Source organism: Saccostrea echinata, unplaced genomic scaffold, assembly GCF_033153115.1.
Source record: "Saccostrea echinata isolate AGI-Se365-2 ecotype Australia unplaced genomic scaffold, CSIRO_AGI_Sech_v1 ptg000001l, whole genome shotgun sequence".
Classification (NCBI taxonomy): Eukaryota; Metazoa; Mollusca; class Bivalvia; order Ostreida; family Ostreidae; genus Saccostrea; species Saccostrea echinata.
The window spans coordinates 7925052-7944747 of NW_026889750.1; the positions used below are offsets into that span (position 1 = coordinate 7925052).

General features: G+C 32.6%; 1 protein-coding gene across 1 annotated transcript; it reads left to right on the forward strand.

The window, feature by feature from the left end:
* The first annotated feature begins 197 nt into the window (after positions 1 to 197).
* Positions 198 to 14962, forward strand: LOC133184506 (uncharacterized). The gene is made up of 18 exons (XM_061319599.1): positions 198 to 252; positions 640 to 686; positions 5151 to 5197; positions 5466 to 5562; positions 5889 to 5990; positions 6275 to 6352; positions 6569 to 6679; positions 6898 to 6956; positions 8760 to 9297; positions 9544 to 9668; positions 10421 to 10453; positions 10780 to 10860; positions 11061 to 11132; positions 11402 to 11490; positions 11722 to 11827; positions 12787 to 12892; positions 13433 to 13509; positions 13767 to 14962. Exons 2-18 carry the CDS (start codon positions 674 to 676, stop codon positions 13875 to 13877), a joined length of 1845 nt encoding a protein of 614 aa, XP_061175583.1. The 5' UTR covers positions 198 to 252; positions 640 to 673; the 3' UTR covers positions 13878 to 14962.
* Positions 14963 to 19696: the final 4734 nt, after the last annotated feature.

Below are 19696 nucleotides of genomic sequence, written 5' to 3' on the forward strand. Positions count from 1 at the left end.
CTAAAAGCTATTTGACGACGAGAGAAATGCATATTCATGAACAGGTTAGAAAATTCTATCACATCGCGTTCGGTGTTCTGTAAATTTCGATCATTCCCGCCATTTTTTCGAGTTATTATAGTAGTACAATTCAGCATTTTAGCACCAGCCTAAGCACCATCTCCATAGCGCATGCGCAAATTAAAGGCCTAAGTGGGTCGTGCGACATGCGCACTTCCTTCTTTCTGTTTTGAAATACATTCAAACGAACAGGTATTTTTTGTTAATTTGTTATATCAATGATAAAGCGGCTATTGTCGAGATAAAGTAACGAAAATGTTTGAGAATATAATCAAATACAAAACTTCTGTACTTTTCTTTGGAATTTGAAGGGAAAAAAATTGGCGTTAGCCTTTTTGTTACCGTTTCTATATAAGACCTACAATTTTGGGTAGCCGGGACCGGCCACTGGCACACCCCATAATTTACCAAAAATATAAAATCAGTCGTAAACTAGGAATAACTGGGGTTTTGACGAAATATTTAGACTTTGCATAAGCATTTTGCATGTATCACACTGAATTGTATGGGCCTGATATGTCTGTATACATAATAGGGGGATGTGTAATGTACACTACTCAAGAAATGTCTGTATTGTAGATTACAATCAGTTTGTCGTGGTATTAGGAAAAGAATGGCCAATGCAAGTAAGTTTATATTTTTTATCTATTCAACCTATATACTAGGACCATAGTGGCATACAAACCTAAAATTTTCATTAGGCCTAGCAGTAGCACTATACAAGCCTTTTTCTTGCAGTCACTGCTTATATTGTCCAAATAAAGGTAACCTTATAAACCAATTCTATATTTGTCAATGCAAAAGCACACATATCAATGACAGAGAGTTCCCACATCTAGGCTTAAAAGCATAAGGACATATATGGAAGTAATATTATTTATGCCATGGTATCATAGATTCTACTACACAAATGATCCAAACACTCATATATATACTTATTACACTAGCGCCACACATATACAGCATTTATAACACTAGTACCACATATTTACAGCCTTTATTACACTAACACCATGCATATACAGCCTTTATAACACTAGCACCACAAATATACAGACTATTACACTAGCACCACACATATACAGACTTTATTACACTAGCACCATGCATATACAGCCTTCATAACACTAGCAAAACACATATAAAACCTTTATAACACTAGCACCACACATGTACAACATTTATAATACTAGCACCACAAATACAACCTTTATAAACTAGCACCACAATATACAGCCTTTATTACACTAGCAAAACCCATATACAGCCTTTATAGCACTAGCACCACACATATACAGCCGTTATATCACTAGCACCACACATGCACAACCTTTAGAACACTAGCACCACACATGTACAACATTTATAAGACTAGCACCACACATATACATCCTTTATAACAATAGCATCACACATGTACAACCTTTATAACACTAGTACCACACATATACAGCCTTTATAACATGAGTACCACACATATACAGCCTTTATAACATCGGCACCACACATATCTAACCTCTATAACACTAGCACCACCTATATCTCCCCTCTATAACACTAACACCACACATATCTAACCTCCAAACCACTAGCACCATACATATACAACCTTCATAACACTAGCACCATACATATACAACCTTTATAACACTAGCACCACAAATACGCAGACTATTACACTAGCACCACACATATCTCACCTCTATTACACTAGCACCACACATATCTCACCTTCATAACACTAGCACCACACATATCTAACCTCTATAACACTTGTACCACACTATCTAACCTCTATAACACTAGCACCACACATATACAGCCTTTATAACACCAGCACCACACATATCTAACATCCATAACACTAGCAACACACATACACAGCTTTTATAACACTAGCACCACCTATATCTCCCCTTTATAACACTAGCACCACACATATCTAACTTCTATAACACTAGCTCCACACATATCTAACCTCTATAACACTTGCACCACACATATTTCTCCTATATTACACTAGCACAACTCTATCTAACCTCTATAACACTAGCACCATGCATATCTAAGCTCTATAACACTAGCACCACACATATACACTATAACACTAGTACCACACATACATAACCTTTATAACACTAGCACGATACATATACAGCCTCCATAACACTAGCACCACACATATACAGCCTTTATAACACTAGCACCACACATATCTAATCTCTGTAACACTAGCACCACACATATCTAACCTCTATAACACTAGCACCACACATATACAGCCTGTATAACACTAGCACCACTCATATACAGCCATTATAACACTAGCACCACACATATACAGCCTTTATAACACTAGCACCACACATATACAGCCTTTATAACACTAGCACCACACATATACAGGCTTAATTACACTAGCACCACACTTATCTAACCTCTGTAACACTAGCACCATACATATACAGCCTGTATAACACTAGCACCACACATATACAGCCTGTATAACACTAGCACCATACATATACAGCCTTTATTACACTAGCACCACACATATACAGGCTTTATTACACTAGCACCACACATATACAGCCTTTATAACACTAGCACCACACATATACAGGCTTTATTACACTAGCACCACACATATACAGGCTTTATTACACTAGCACCACACATATACAGCCTTTATTACACTAGCACCACACATATCTAACCTCTATAACACTAGCACCACACATATACAGCCTGTATAACACTAGCACCACTCATATACAGCCATTATAACACTAGCACCACACATATACAGCCTTTATAACACTAGCACCACACATATACAGCCTTTATAACACTAGCACCACACATATACAGGCTTTATTACACTAGCACCACACTTATCTAACCTCTGTAACACTAGCACCATACATATACAGCCTGTATAACACTAGCACCACACATATACAGCCTGTATAACACTAGCACCATACATATACAGCCTTTATTACACTAACACCACACATATACAGGCTTTATTACACTAGCACCACACATATACAACCTTTATAACACTAGTACCACACATATACAGGCTTTATTACACTAGCACCACACATATACAGCCTTTATAACATCGGCACCACACATATCTAACCTCTATAACACTAGCACCACCTATATCTCCCCTCTATAACACTAACACCACACATATCTAACCTCCAAACCACTAGCACCATACATATACAACCTTCATAACACTAGCACCATACATATACAACCTTTATAACACTAGCACCACAAATACGCAGACTATTACACTAGCACCACACATATCTCACCTCTATTACACTAGCACCACACATATCTCACCTTCATAACACTAGCACCACACATATCTAACCTCTATAACACTTGTACCACACTATCTAACCTCTATAACACTAGCACCACACATATACAGCCTTTATAACACCAGCACCACACATATCTAACATCCATAACACTAGCAACACACATACACAGCTTTTATAACACTAGCACCACCTATATCTCCCCTTTATAACACTAGCACCACACATATCTAACTTCTATAACACTAGCTCCACACATATCTAACCTCTATAACACTTGCACCACACATATTTCTCCTATATTACACTAGCACAACTCTATCTAACCTCTATAACACTAGCACCATGCATATCTAAGCTCTATAACACTAGCACCACACATATACACTATAACACTAGTACCACACATACATAACCTTTATAACACTAGCACGATACATATACAGCCTCCATAACACTAGCACCACACATATACAGCCTTTATAACACTAGCACCACACATATCTAATCTCTGTAACACTAGCACCACACATATCTAACCTCTATAACACTAGCACCACACATATACAGCCTGTATAACACTAGCACCACTCATATACAGCCATTATAACACTAGCACCACACATATACAGCCTTTATAACACTAGCACCACACATATACAGCCTTTATAACACTAGCACCACACATATACAGGCTTTATTACACTAGCACCACACTTATCTAACCTCTGTAACACTAGCACCATACATATACAGCCTGTATAACACTAGCACCACACATATACAGCCTGTATAACACTAGCACCATACATATACAGCCTTTATTACACTAACACCACACATATACAGGCTTTATTACACTAGCACCACACATATACAGCCTTTATAACACTAGCACCACACATATACAGGCTTTATTACACTAGCACCACACATATACAGGCTTTATTACACTAGCACCACACATATACAGCCTTTATTACACTAGCACCACACATATCTAACCTCTATAACACTAGCACCACACATATACAGCCTGTATAACACTAGCACCACTCATATACAGCCTTTATAACACTAGCACCACACACATACAGCCTTTATAACACTAGCACCATAAATATACAGCCTCTATAACACTAGCACCATACATATATTCAGCCTCTATAACACTAGCACCACACATATACAGCCTTTATAACACTAGCACCACACATATACAGCCTTTATAACACTAGCACCACACATATACAGGCTTTATTACACTAGCACCACACATATACAGCCTTTATAACACTAGCACCATACATATACAGCCTGTATAACACTAGCACCATACATATACAGCCTGTATAACACTAGCACCATACATATACAGCCTCTATAACACTAGCACCACACATATCTCACCTCTATGACACTAGCACCATACATATACAGTCTTTATAACACTAGCAACATCCATATACAAACTCAGTTTAACACTAGCACAATGCATATACAGCCTTTGTAACATTATGCTTTGCTTTACCATTATGCTTTGTATGTATTTTGATAAAGAGGAGACCTTTATTATTCCCCGCTGGAACAAAAATGTTCAAGTTTAAAGCTTTTTCAATTTATTTGTTTATGCTTAGATAATGTAATGATTTCTATATACATGATATAATCAACAACAATTATTTGTGCACCCTTACACAGGTTATTGAATTATATAAATATATCTATTTTTATTTTAATTAGGTTTAACCAAAGTAAATGAGCAGTACTGGGCTTCAGTTCAGGGCAAGGTAATGCCAGCATAGTTGTCATATACCATTCCTAACAAGTTTAAAAATTTTAATTGGCCTTTATCTTGTACATTATTTCATTATCTAACATAATTTACAAAGGAAATATAAATTATATAATCATAAAATTGTAGAATGTGAATTTTTTCATCACTGGGGGCATAGTGTTTTTTGATAAACTTACATCTAGAAATTTTTTATATCAAAATCACCATAAGTATCATAAAGATTAAAAAAAGAGTATCATAACTACTAACTACTGTTTTAGGTTAAAGATTGGATTCAAAAAACTGATGCCACTGTATTAGTATTATACATACTGCAGCCAACAAAGCGGAATCCCATCCCTACTTTAAAGTTTGAAGGTAGGTTGTTTTTTTTTTTCAAATTAATATATGTGTGTTTTCAAGAATTGTCATGGCATATTTCAAGATTTTTTCATGATAAAATATGACATAAGAGTCTGTAATGCTTTTATTCTTTGATACTGTCTAAATATTAGGTCTTTTAATTTATATTACCGTAGATAAAAAATGTATCCGGTAAATACCCATAAATAAGCATTTTTTGCTGATTGACGAAATAAACTGCTTGAGTTTATTTTATTTATTTTTATACATTTTTTTGATGTACAGGTATTACATTTTACTGGAAATACATGTACATTTGCTTAAACATGCTGACTTTATAGGGTCAAGAAAGCTGAAAGCTGTGGTTGAGTCAGAAGAAGTAAGGATTGCCATCAGCACTGCTTGCAGTGGTCCTCCCCCTCCTGTGAAGTCAATTAAAGATGGTAAATATTACATGCACAAAATGATATTCTCCCATGAGGAATGGTATTCATTGAATAAGAATAGAAGAACAGTTTTTTAATGTTTAAAATAAAAACAGAAAAATTCTGTGACAGGAATGAAAAAAAAATGGATAAGCTTTTTATCCAACTATTTTTGCATTTTTTATGGATGAAAATTATATCCAACCACAAACTGAGAGAGATTTTTTTTTTTGAATAGAGTTTTTATCAAATGCCACTTCAGTATGACAAAATTGTTAGTGATTTTATGTTCTTAAATTCAGAAATGGAGAACATCATCATTCAACCTTGGACCATGCAAGTAAAGAGGTGTATAATCTCTAACTTGGTTAGGCAGTACAGTAAGTAAAAAAAGATTCCTTTGTAGAGTTGTGTATATATATATATATGTGTAAGATATAAATAACTATAAACATTTTGTAAGAAATACTTTTGTATAACTAGAGGTAATGGACAATATTTTATATGAATGTTGTATGAATTTTATATTTATTTTATAATCTATTTTTATATCAGTTTTAATTTTTTGTTTTATTAACTTTAAAACTTCTATATAGTGGAATTGAAGTATGGTAGGAAGAGGGACATTTGGGGTTATCCTTCCCTTAAACCAGAGTGGTGGCCTGATGACATCGAGTACATTTCTCCAAATGAAAGACGGACTGTCGGTAAGATTAAGATTTATTACATCTAGCAGTTTATTTTTACTGGTGTGCATTTCATCACCTTTTTTAAATCATCACTAGTTGTGTACCAGTCCTATATATTTTTATGTTCTCCTTGTTGTATACATTTGTTTGCTCATCTCGAGGCAAATTTGTTAGAAACATGAATTCTTGTTGAAATCTCACATATTTTACTTGCATCACCTTTTCCTTGATTTTAGACAAACCATTGAGTAATATTAGCATGGATCAGATTCTTGATTCATATGTAGAGTGGAAGGTATTGGAATGATGAGTTTAAGAGTTTACATTTTTTGAAAGTATAGAATTTCTAGTTTGTAGTAATTTTGATTGCACGGTAATCAGTATTTTAGAAATCTTTATAGTGGGTGAGTGGGTGGGGGTGTTATCAGTAACGGAAAAATTGCATATTCAAAACAGATAATTGAGTCTTAATTAATCTCAATTTTAAAGATGTAAAGATATGTTTCTGTTAATGAAATGATTATCTTGCAATCTTTTGAAAATTAGTAATTCATTACAAGTAGTTTAGTTCATCAGATATGTGTAATTGAAAGCAATTTATTTGAAATTCTATATCATTTATTGGTAACTGCAATGCATATACATGTACAAGTTTACATATACAAGGATACTGCTACATTTGCACTGAAATTTCTATGTAAATGCCACATTTTAGACATGAAAGTACATGTTATACAATACAAGTGTTACAATTGGCAAAAAAAAAAGCAAGTCTCAACCAGGACTCATGCCCAGGGCCTCTGGCATACCAGCAAAGCACTCTAACCAACAAATTAATGGCACTCGATATATTGGCTGACTTTTTAACATCGGGAAAAAAATATGATTGTATTTGACAATATGAATTTTGCGACTTAAGATACTTTCACTTTATTATTACATGAGCTTTAGCCTTGTCAGTACTAATATGCATGTCCTGTTTTAAAAAATTTCATGTACCATATTTTATAGCACTATACTTTCTTGTAAATTACTTGATTTTGATAAATCAAGAAACATTGCTTATAAAAACACTTTTACCTTCTGAATGATGAAACCACGCCCTTCAGGGGGATAGCACTTAGCAGAAGTCAATATTGCTTGATGATGGGGCATATTAAAAAAATATTATGACTCCATGGAATCTGTGCATCTCCACTTCATTTTTATTTGTATCAAACAATAATATTAAAAAATTTTGCCCCCTCAAAAACCATGGTCATCTGAGGCAACAATGGTCTTCTTGGGTTTAAAAATTTTCATTGTTACCCTCAAGTAAATGCAGTATTTATATACTGGTCATAACTTCTGATTCCTGATTTTTAAAGAAATTTTTCAAAATATTTTTTATCCTTAATTATTCCCTCTGTATATATATATTTTTTTGGGAGGGGGATTACTTTGTCCTTCTGTCCATACTCCATATTCATGCAATATTAGGTTATTTTCTATCTTATTATATATATTACATACAAGTACCAATACCTATGTATGTCTGGCAAACATACTTTTGAAAATTCTATGCAATGCCCATATTTGATATGTCAGAATTACATTCTATGCTTTATTGATCTTGATTATATAAGGTTACAGAGCTCGCCTCAACAAATGTTTCATCATATTGGTGACCCCACATCCATAGGGGTATAAGTTACAATGGAAAAGTTCTAAAATTTCAAGGTTTTTTAATTTGCATGAAATATACTGTACTTAAATTATGTGTTATGCATATGAAGTTTTGAAATACAATGTTGAAATGCTTGAAGACAGAATGAAACAAAATGTTACTGAAATGGCATGCATTATGCTTCACATATAATTGCATGCAATATGTTCTTTGGATTGAAAATGTTGTTCATGCATGGTTATTTCATGCACACACACATTTATTAATTTTATGTATGTCAAATAAATGTGCCACAAATTGTGATATATTAAACATAATCAACCAACCAACTAAAAAAGGAAAAAATAAATTTTAAAAAAAAAACAAGATATCCAAATGTATTTGTATAATACATTATAATATTTTGACTGTCGATCTGTTGGATGATTCCAGAATTCTAATGGTAGCAGGAGAAAGGATTTTGAAGAAGGAAGTGGAGAGGTATTGGAGGAGGTAAGTGGCAATGAGGAAGTCATGCCAAGTGTTTCAGTTGAAACACCTGGTATGAATTCCTCTCTGCCTATTTCTCCAACACTGAGTGTTGGAGGTTTCTTTTCAGGTGGGACAGGGAGTATTGAGACTGAAATGGAGAGGACACACGAACCAGGCAACCAGCTAATATCAGAGGAGGTAAGTGGCAGTGAGGAAGTCATGCCAAGTGTTTCAAATGAAAAACCTGGTATGAATTCTTCTCTGCCTACCTCTCCAACATTGAGTGTTGGAGAGGGTTTCTTTTCAGGTGGGACAGAGAGCAAAGAAAATGAAGCATGTCAGATGGAGATGGAAGTGGAAGAGATGGGTCTGCCAGAGAGGACAGACATGGATGAAACAGCTATGCCAGATGGGAACATAAATGACATGGGCAGCACAGAAAATACCAATGTGCAAAGTCTGTTGAAAGTTGGCTGGGATGATGTTGTTCTAACTAAATGTAAGATAATAAGCTTAATGAATAGTTTTGTAATTATACATTGTATGATTAAAAATACCTGACAATTTTTATAAAGAAAAAATACAATGCAAATAGGTTGTGTATATAATAATATACCGGTAACGGTATTTTCTCTCTCTCTCTTTCTTGAAAACCATTCTACTCTTGGAAAAAAAATTCTATGTATTTACAGTTCTATGTGCCATTTGAACAATGACTTTGCAACTTTTTTATAAACACTTTCAGATATCTACAAGATTTGGTCTAAACAGAGAAATGATAGTGTTGAGCCATTTCTGCTGTCTAAAACCTGTGGTGTGAGCATTAACAACAGGTCACTCATTAGTGCAAAAAGTTTGATCACAGATGAAGTAAGCAAACACGTATATTACCTTCTCATAACATCTGTGGTGTGTTTGAATAAGGGTTTTATCACTGTAAACAAATATAAAAGTGGTATTCTTTCCCACCATGAATAGATATCAAGTGTGACAAAACTCACGATTTTCCTTCCCTTCATGACAGTCCCTATACTTTTATACAACTGTAAGATAGCAAGACTAAATAAACCATGCTGACAGAAACAACTTTCAAGGATTCTCCAAATTGTTTTTAAACCCATGTTTACAATTTTTAATCTTACCACTGCTTAGCTGTGATGTATAAAAACTGCTCAGATATGATGTCATAGTCTATAAAAAGACAGAGGCAAAAAGAAATTTTTTAAAAATGTAATAAACAAAAAAATATAGTGTTTTGTAGTTGAATATTGATTTTTTTTTTCACTCATGGGACAGGACAGCTTCGCACGTGTGAAAATATCAACTATAAATACATGCAATAAGTAATTTGTAGAGGACATTCAATGTTTTGAAGTTGGAAATGGAATTAATTTCATAAGTGGAACATGATTTTTTTAAATATTTTTTTATACATGTATCACCATATAATAAAAAGATGACAAATTGTACAGCAGAAATTTAAATATTTTAATCGTAGTTTCAATTTACACTTCTTTTTCTTATCCATTGATCTCTAAATCAATTAAATATGAAATAATATCAAAAATCTTTGAATTTTTGTTTTGTTCCATTTTAATTACTTTTGTATTTGTTTTTTGTAGATAATTGATGCTTATCTTGGGATTATTTGTGGTGTAAGTAAACAATGACCTATTGATTTAAAATTTCTTATTTATAAGCCATAATGTATGAACTTATTAAAAATGTATTAAGAAAATGTATGTGTATATGACACAGATAGATTTGTTTCTAAAAATGGCAGTTACAACCTTAATTTATATAAGAATCCAAACTAATACTAAAAGAGTCTATGGTATGCACGCACATACTTTAAAATTTACTCCTCTCTTCTTCGCATATATAGCGTAGAGTATTCATCTGTTTATTTATTTATTTATTTATTTATTTATTTATTTATCTACTTTTTAGAAAAATTCATTTATTTATTATTTCTTTAAAGCTAAGCAACAACTTCTTTTATGTGCCATGCAGTGTTATATCCATGATTTTTCATCCTCGACATCAAAACGAAGTTTCAGATGTATGTTACTCCTTTACTTTTCATTTGTCTTATAGGTCATATATTATGCTTAAAAATATTAAGAAAATGCAAAAACTATTGTATTCATGAAAGCATAAATGAATTTCAGTTCCACATTATTATATTTAGATCTGTAATTGTTAGATTGTATAATAGTTCAAAATTAATGGCAAGTACACTTTTTTTTTTTTTTCATTCAGGTCCTTAATGAGAACAAAGGAAAAGTGTTGCTGGCTATTGTAAATAGGAGAGAAATTCACTGGATTTTGTTGGTAAAATGATTCTTTCATATTAAGAAAGTAGTGAAGGAATTTAACTTTTTTCTGTTATATTAATGAATCTTCACTGATTCAAATGCCAAAAGTATGGATACATCACATTCCAGACAAAAGTTGTGAACAGCATTTATATGTCAGTTGTTGAAGGGTATGCTTCACCAATCCAGACAAATTGCTCTGGAACACAAGTATTTGAATTGATTTGACTGTGTTTGTATATGTACATTTATATACATGTATATATTTGTTTGTTACTTTCTAAGGTTATTGATCAACGGAACAAATCTCTGTTAATAATTGATCCAATGGGAGAGACCAAAACAACATGCCAGTTGATTTTTAAATTATGGATGTAAGTACAGTGTATAAGCATAAGACATTAATGAAATTGTAGATGTGAATAACAAAAAATGTAGAACTATGCTCTTTTTCAATGGAGATGAATGATGAAAAAAAAAACTAAAAATTAGGACAGAATCATCATGAAAAAAAATTCCATAGGCACTGAACTAGAAATCAAGATTTAAAAATGAAGATGGCTAGTATGAAATTGTTATAAAAATTCATTTCTTCTTTGTTTTAGCAATTACTTGACACAAAGAGGACATGATGCCGAAGGATGGAAAATCGATACTATCCACCACTCAAAGCAACAGGACAGTGTTTCTTGTGGAGTTTACTGCATGAAGGTAAAAACATTGTTAGTTAACAAGCCAAATGTCAGGCTAAAATGTTGGAATAGGTGGATTAATTATAGCAATTTTCATTGTACATGTAAAAATGAACATATTCAAGTTTTTTTTTTACTTCCAATTAAGCAATTACATGTATAGCCATGCTAGCAAGTGCATTTATACTGTATCTCTAAGAAAACTAAACCAGCTTTCAAAGAAATTGAACATTTTAAATGTTGTCTTCTGGGACAAAGAAATAAATTTGGTACACACATTGCAGCATCTATGTGAAAAGGAATCATAGATTGTAAATTCTTAGTCTCTGCACCCCCCACCCCACCCCCACCCCCCAAGCATGAGGGACTTGGTAAAAACAAAACAAATGCAATTTTCAATTTATTTTTTTTAAGGCATTGAAATCTAGTAAGCAAATTGTTTGTTGTTTACAATAAGCTATGAGCAATTAAGGACATACGCAACGTACCTTACCTACTGATAATTTTTCAAGATATTCTTAATTTAAGATTATAGTGCCATCAGATGTTTGTAGACAAAAAATCAGCATGCTTTACCAGGGGGTTTGAAAAGATATCAATTGATGAAAATTCTTGTATAACTCAAAGAAAAATATACAAAAATTACTAAACATATATTCTAGATGTTTTGTTTATCCAAACTTGTTTTAGAAGAAGTGTTCAATAGCATATATAGACATTAAAATGTAGCACGCAGTTCCTTTAAGTATTGGATCTCTTCAACTCCAGGGAAAAAGACAATAAAGTTCACACTACGTTGTGTATGTCCTTAACAATTTAGCCCCTTGGGTTCATAGTTCATCATATTTCATATGTTATAAATCAAACAAACTTAAACCAAAGTCCCATAAAATTTTGATACTCAGGAGGCCTTAAGGCCCCTGAGCCTTACATTCATTTTAAATTTTATGCATCAGATAAATTTGTTTTATTACTCAGTTTGCAGAGGGAATTGTTCTAAATACATCTTTACATCTCACAACTCAGAAGGACACTGTGCAGGAAATCAGGTGCAACATTATGAAGACCATCATAAATAATCAAGGTGCATTGCATTGTTTTATTCAGAAAAGTAAACTGAAAGGTTTAAAAATAATAATATCACAGAATCATCAACATAAAATGTTTTATGAATTTATTAGAAAATATGAGTTAAGCATATATGTTGCTGGTTAACACAGCATATGCCAGATTTTAAATGTACACAGGTTGATTAAGATTTGCACAATTTGTTAGGAAGATACTAGGTTCATTGGAGCTTTTTTCCCACATTCAAGGAGAATTTGCAATTTATATCCATATCCATGGCCATATACATGTATCTCTAGTTTAAATAATTGAAAGGATTGAGGATTTATATTTATGACAGTAAAAAGTGTTCATTTACTTGTCATTCACTTCACTGACAATGATGCAATGTTTAGTTCAAACTTAGAATATTTGTATTCAAATTTAGAATGATAAACCTTTTTTTTCTAAATTGTTAATTAACACTTATTGATTAAAAAAATTCTGATTTATTTTAAAAGTAACAAATTATTCTTAGAAAGAAAATTGCGTCATGCAAAAGGTTTATATTTTGTAGATGAGGACACTAAAAATTTCTGCAGACGTTGCTTCCGGCATGAACCCCCAAACAGCAAAGTTAAAAGAATCAAGTGGGTAAGTAAACCTTTTTATTTATATTACTTAAAACAAGTTATCAAATATTTCTTTGATTGGGAAAATAATATACTTCTACCATCAGAATTCAAATTGCATGTTTGCTAAAGTATGATGCCAAGTAGAAATCCATTTGTTTTGGAGAGATTTCCAAAACAGATTATTTTAATTCAAATGATGTACATATAACTTTAAAGCTTATTTCTGTGAACATTTTACTTTTAAGATATACTGCAAACATTTTGCTTAATTTACAGGTTCAATGTGATGGATGTGCCATTTCTTGGTATCACACTGTGTGTTTGAATTTAAAACAAGTCAGAGAATCAACTTTTGTTTTGTGTGATGTTTGCAAAATGTCTGAGTAGGTGTTGTAATTGTCAGTTAAAAATGTGTACATTGAGTCTGTCTGAAATTAAAGTATTTTGACCGGATCAGATTATGCAATCTGTTTTCATGTAAAATATCCTGTTTCAGAGAAGTCAGATTTTGTGTCTCACCAAACATAGATTTTTTTTTTCAACTTTCAGTCATAATTCCCTGTGTAAGAGGGAAGTCAGAAATGTAAATTGTGCTGCTCCACATGTACATTTTCTTTTTTTTGTCTTTTTTAGTTTTTGTAATCTGTGTAACTTTCAAGTTGGTTGAGTGTAAAGTCAGATGCAGTAATGGGCCGCTCCATATGTACATTACTTTTTCTATATTTGCTTACATTTATATTCTCTTGTGTGAGTGTAAAATTGGAAGTGGTTTTGGATGGAAACCATTATATCTTAGAAGAGAAAAACAGAAACTTCAGTTGATGTATAAAATAATTAATGCTTCTGCACCTGATTACTTGTACAAATTGATTCAACCCTTTTTCCAATTCAACATGCCTACAACCTAAGGTCTGGATGTGATAACTTGTATTTGTGTATACCAGTTTGTAAAACAATGTCTTACTATAATAGTTTTATTCCCTCAACTATAAAACTTTGGAACAGTCTTAGTGCAGATGTCAAAAACTCCATCATTATCTATCTATAAAGCAAAGCTTAAAAGTTGGGGAGCAACTAATAAACCATGTAGGTACTTTAACTTTGGTAATAGAAAAGAGAATATCTTACATTGCCAGTTGCGAAACAATGCTAGCTATCTTGATGCACATTTAAAAAGTCATTTTTTTTTATCAGATGTTCAATCATGTCAAAAATGTGGATTTTATACTGAAGATACTGAACATAACCTTATCAAATGTCAATCATATACTGCTGAAAGAATTTACTGATAAAAAAATTAAATGATATTGATGTTGTTTTTGAACTCAACACTGTTAAGAGGAAAATGTCAATATTCCTATCAAACAAACTGTAAAATATTTTCATATGTACACAAATTTATTAAATCTACTAAGAGACTTAACTAATTACTCTGTAATATTAAATACTCTGTTAAATATTTAGTTCTTTTATAATATATATTTTAAACCTGGAACAGTATGTAAATAATTTTTATACAATTAAGGGGTCATCATCTTTTCTTTTCTTTTTTTTTATAATTCTAATGAACAATGCATGTACTTTATTGTGAATCTTTATTTTTTTTTTATTGGCATGTCTATTGTCATGTACAAGTATTATTATTTATTGTCTCTATCTTGACCTGTTATACAAGGAGAGGACGTGCAATATTATGCCTGTTGCCCAATCCTTAATGAATTGCTCAATAAAATATGTTCAAAGTAAAGTCAGATGCGGTAATGGGCCACTCCACATGTACATTACTTGTTTCTATGTTTATTTATACTCTTCTTTGTGACTTTCATGTTTAATCTCTTGTTTGAGTGTTAAGTCAGATGGTATTTGTATACCACATTTAATCGGTCAATTATATTCTCAGAAAATTCTTATGTGAGTGTTAAGTTAGATCCTGTTTCTTTTTGCCTTTCACATATAGACGGTATGATAGATGCCACAATGTCTCTTTGAATTGATTACGTTTTGGAATTGTTAAAATATATAAATAAAAAATGGTTTTTGAGAGTTGCAAAACAAGATTTGTTTTATTATTTGAAAGAAACATTTAGTTTGTTTTGACAAAGGTATAATAAAGCTTTTGTCAATAAGGGAAAGGAAACATAATCATGCAAAAGTTTTCATCAGGACCCTCCATGTTTCTGTGCTGAAAATACTGGTTAATTATCCATGAAGTCAGGTACTAAAAAAATCAGACCTCATTATCTCAAATTTCATGAGATATCGGTGTTCCAGATACATAAGTTCAACTAGACTTAGAACCTTAGACTTTGCCTTATATTTTCTGCATACAGGTAATGAAGTGCAGGTTCACACTTTGATTGGGTAGAGCAAGACAATCATTGCTTTATGATACAATACTGTAATATAAATACTGTAGAATTTTCAAGAAGCTGAATTACAATGAGATTGTTGTTATCCTTGTAACATCAAACTTATTTGTCAGTAGCTTGCATCAGCTTAAAATCGATTGTACTTGGAGCATGCTCTTGTATATTGAATCAATTGGGAGGTATACACAGTGTATGCAGGTGATGTTTGAATATTACTACATAAATAAGGGAGGTTGATGATGGAAAAGTTGAATTCAAAATGTTTCATACAGTTCAATTGGTTGGTAATTTTTGTCTACAGTCAGTAAAACATCCACGAAACTCTGAAACGTCTTATATTTATAGTTCACCGTGACATATCAGGTCAACATATGGATGAAAGTAAATTATATCTTATATTTATAAATATATCTTGGTGAAGTTTGAGTTAACAGCATCTGCTTCTCGTGTAGAAGCTTCTGAATTTATTAATCATAGGAATATTTAAAAATAATAATAAAGGGCCACAAGAAATGTCCATTCGAAACAAATAGTGTGTAAGAAATAGAAGGGAAGGATAAGTAAATTTACCAGAATTATTTAACTTTCAACCGAATCAAGGGTATATATATGATGTTATTTATTTATTTTATTTTTTTTTTGTTTCATTGATGGACGAAGGTAACAACTTAATAATTGACACTGGAAAAGGTGTTAAAATGTCCCTTTTTAAAGTAGTTTCTTGTTTCTTATCACGGTTCTGTTTTATGAAGACATTAACCCCCCTCACGATGAATTATTAAATTAAGTGGTGTATCATTTTAATTCACGATCATACTCGTATATTTGCCTACCTTCTCAATGGTCATTTGCAAAATTATTTTGTTATAATTTTAAAATTCTGCTTGTAGCCTTGTACACACAAGTACTCCTAGCTAGGGTGATATTAAAAGATTATCCATGTAGTTTTTCGAGATTGGCTTCTAGTAATCTTTCGGAATTCCCATGGGCACTAATTGCGCCTAGTTATTAACAGAAGTATTTTTTTTTTTCATTCATATGATGCAGAATTGATTCAAAAACTTGTACATGAGAAGAAGAAAACACTCGCTGTGCCTTTAACTCTACATTTAGATATATTGAATTATTATCAATTAACAATAGTTTCTTCCATTGATATATATATATCCCAGTAAACTTGAAATAAAAGAAACTACAGAGTTTGACACATCTGTTTCGAATATGGATATCTTCATAGAAAAAGACGCTAAAGGGGCCTGGGTACAGTTCCATGATTTACAATTTAAATTTCTACTTAAAAAAAAAACAAACAAACAAAAACCAAAAAAAACCCCATACATTCAGGTTACTAAATTGATTCTTCTTTATATCGTCAAACATCAGCTGTGTTTGTAAACAGGGCACGAGCTCCCCATGTTATTGTTAATGTTTCTGTTTTATGGTGTGTTTAATTTAGTTACTCTGCAAAAATTTCTGAGCACGGACTGACGTTAATGGTGAGTTGATTTTGCTTTCTCGTCTTTTTACTCTTCATTTTCTGCAAGGATTATAGTTTTAACATTTTTATGAATACACATCAGAATTTGCATTTTTCTTAAGTATATATAAAGGATAAAGTTTACTTCGTGACAATGCCACGCTACTTGTCAATCAAATGCGTCCCGTAATTCGTAGTTTTAATAATATCCAGATAAAAGAAGTTTCTAAACACGCTTTTTTTTTTACATTTCAGCAAGCGTGAATTGCACTAGTATACAGTTAAAGTATATCATTGAGGGAGTTAGCAAGATTCCAGTTCCCCAAGGCCAGGACTATTTCCCAAGGTGAAGCCGGGGGAAATAGTCCTGGTCGAGGGGAACTGGAATCTTGCTAACTCCCGCAATGATATACTTTTAACTGTTTTTTTATACCGATACAAACGTAAAATTTAGAGGATTCAGATAGCGTGATTCATAGCAGGGATTAGCTCACTGAACTAACACACGGGGATTAGTCCATTCACATATCATATCAATGTAAAAGTAAAATCTAGAGGATTACGGATAACCGGGGATTAGCTTTTGATGCAGGGATTAGCTCACTTGATTAACGCACGGGGATTAGTCCATTCATACTGATTTCTAGGGAATTACGGTAGTCACATCTAACGATCCAATGTTATATAGGGAAAAATTAGTAGATGTATAATAACAACGTATAAGTCATGATATTATACTGAAATTTTTAGAAAATATATACTACAAATCTGTGTCTGTGCCGCTTTAATTCTAATAACATAACAACAAAACTTTATGATAAACGTGGTAACTTCTACACTCTATCTTCAATTCCCTTATTTATTTTGGAGTATTATTCCCTTATCACTTGCATATGGAGTTTATGATTCCTAGTTGATTTGATATGCTAGAGCATGTTCTACGAACAATATCTAAAACGAGGGAAGCTATTGACAAAGAAGTTGGTGCAACAAGGATATCAACAATCTCGTTTAATGTCAACATTCGCAAGTTCTATGGTCGATACAATGACCTTGTCAACAAATCAAGTCGAATGTTGACTGACGTTTTTCATACTTATTGTTAGGACATTATTAACACACTCAGTTGTCTGGACAATTTTTTTCATTTGTCCGATCATGACGGGTGACCACGGTCGACAGGGGATGCTTACTCCTCCATGACATCTGACCTCACCTCTGATATTTCCAAAGACCATATTTGCTCTGCTCTCAATTTATATTGTTTTAATGGACTTTTGAGCTTGATTACGGTTCGTCATTTCCACATTTTATTAAAAGACTGTCAGACTCAAGCCAGTCCCATGTACTATTAACCTCGTCCGACGAAATACGTAAATAGTAGAGGACCGGACTGTTATGGAAGGTCTGAAAATTTATTCAGCCAAGAAAAATCATTTGTCCTGAGAGGTTCACATTTGAAGAATATGATTTACTTGGCCGAATTAATCTACAGATCTCCCCAATATACTTTTTTTTGATGACTATTTGCAAGATATCAAAATTTGCTATTTCTATTTTACTGCGGAAGGACATTTCGCACTCGGTACCAGTCATAAATGATAGAGTTTACGAACAGATACGAATGCTAAATTGCATAATTATTCGAATGCAACCGAAACAACTGTAGGAAAATTTGAAATCACAAAATTTTACCAAAGTCAACAACATACAAGCTTTATATACACCCATTCCCCACGATAAATGGCTTTTTGACATCATTGACAGCTGCTTTTTCAATAAAAATGGAACTCGTATATGTACATACCTTGTCATTGGTCATTTGCAAAATTATTTTGTTAAAAACATTCTGGTTGTACACAAGTACCCTGAAGTTGATATTAAAAAGAAGCTTAAGTTTCTGATTGACAATATCTATGTCGTTCTTGGAGACCAGGTCTTTCAACAATCTATTGGAATTCCCATGGGTACCAATTGCGCCCTGTTATTGGCAGACCTATTTTTGAATTCATATGAAGCAGAATTTGTTAAAAATCTTATACATGAAAAGAAAAAAAACATTTGCTGTGGACTTCAACTCGACATTGAGACATATCGAAGACGTATTGTCAATTAACAATTAATGGTCATTTCCTTTCTTATGTCGATACGATATATCCCGGTGAGCTTGAAATGAAGAATATACCACAGAGTCTGACACATCTGTTTCATATTTGGATATTTAACTAGAAAAAGAAGTTCACGGTAATCTAACAACATAGCTTTATGATAAATGTGATGACTTTAACTCGTCAACTCCCCTTACCTATGCAGCAATATACCTTTATCACTTGCTTACGGTGTTTATATCTTTCAATTGA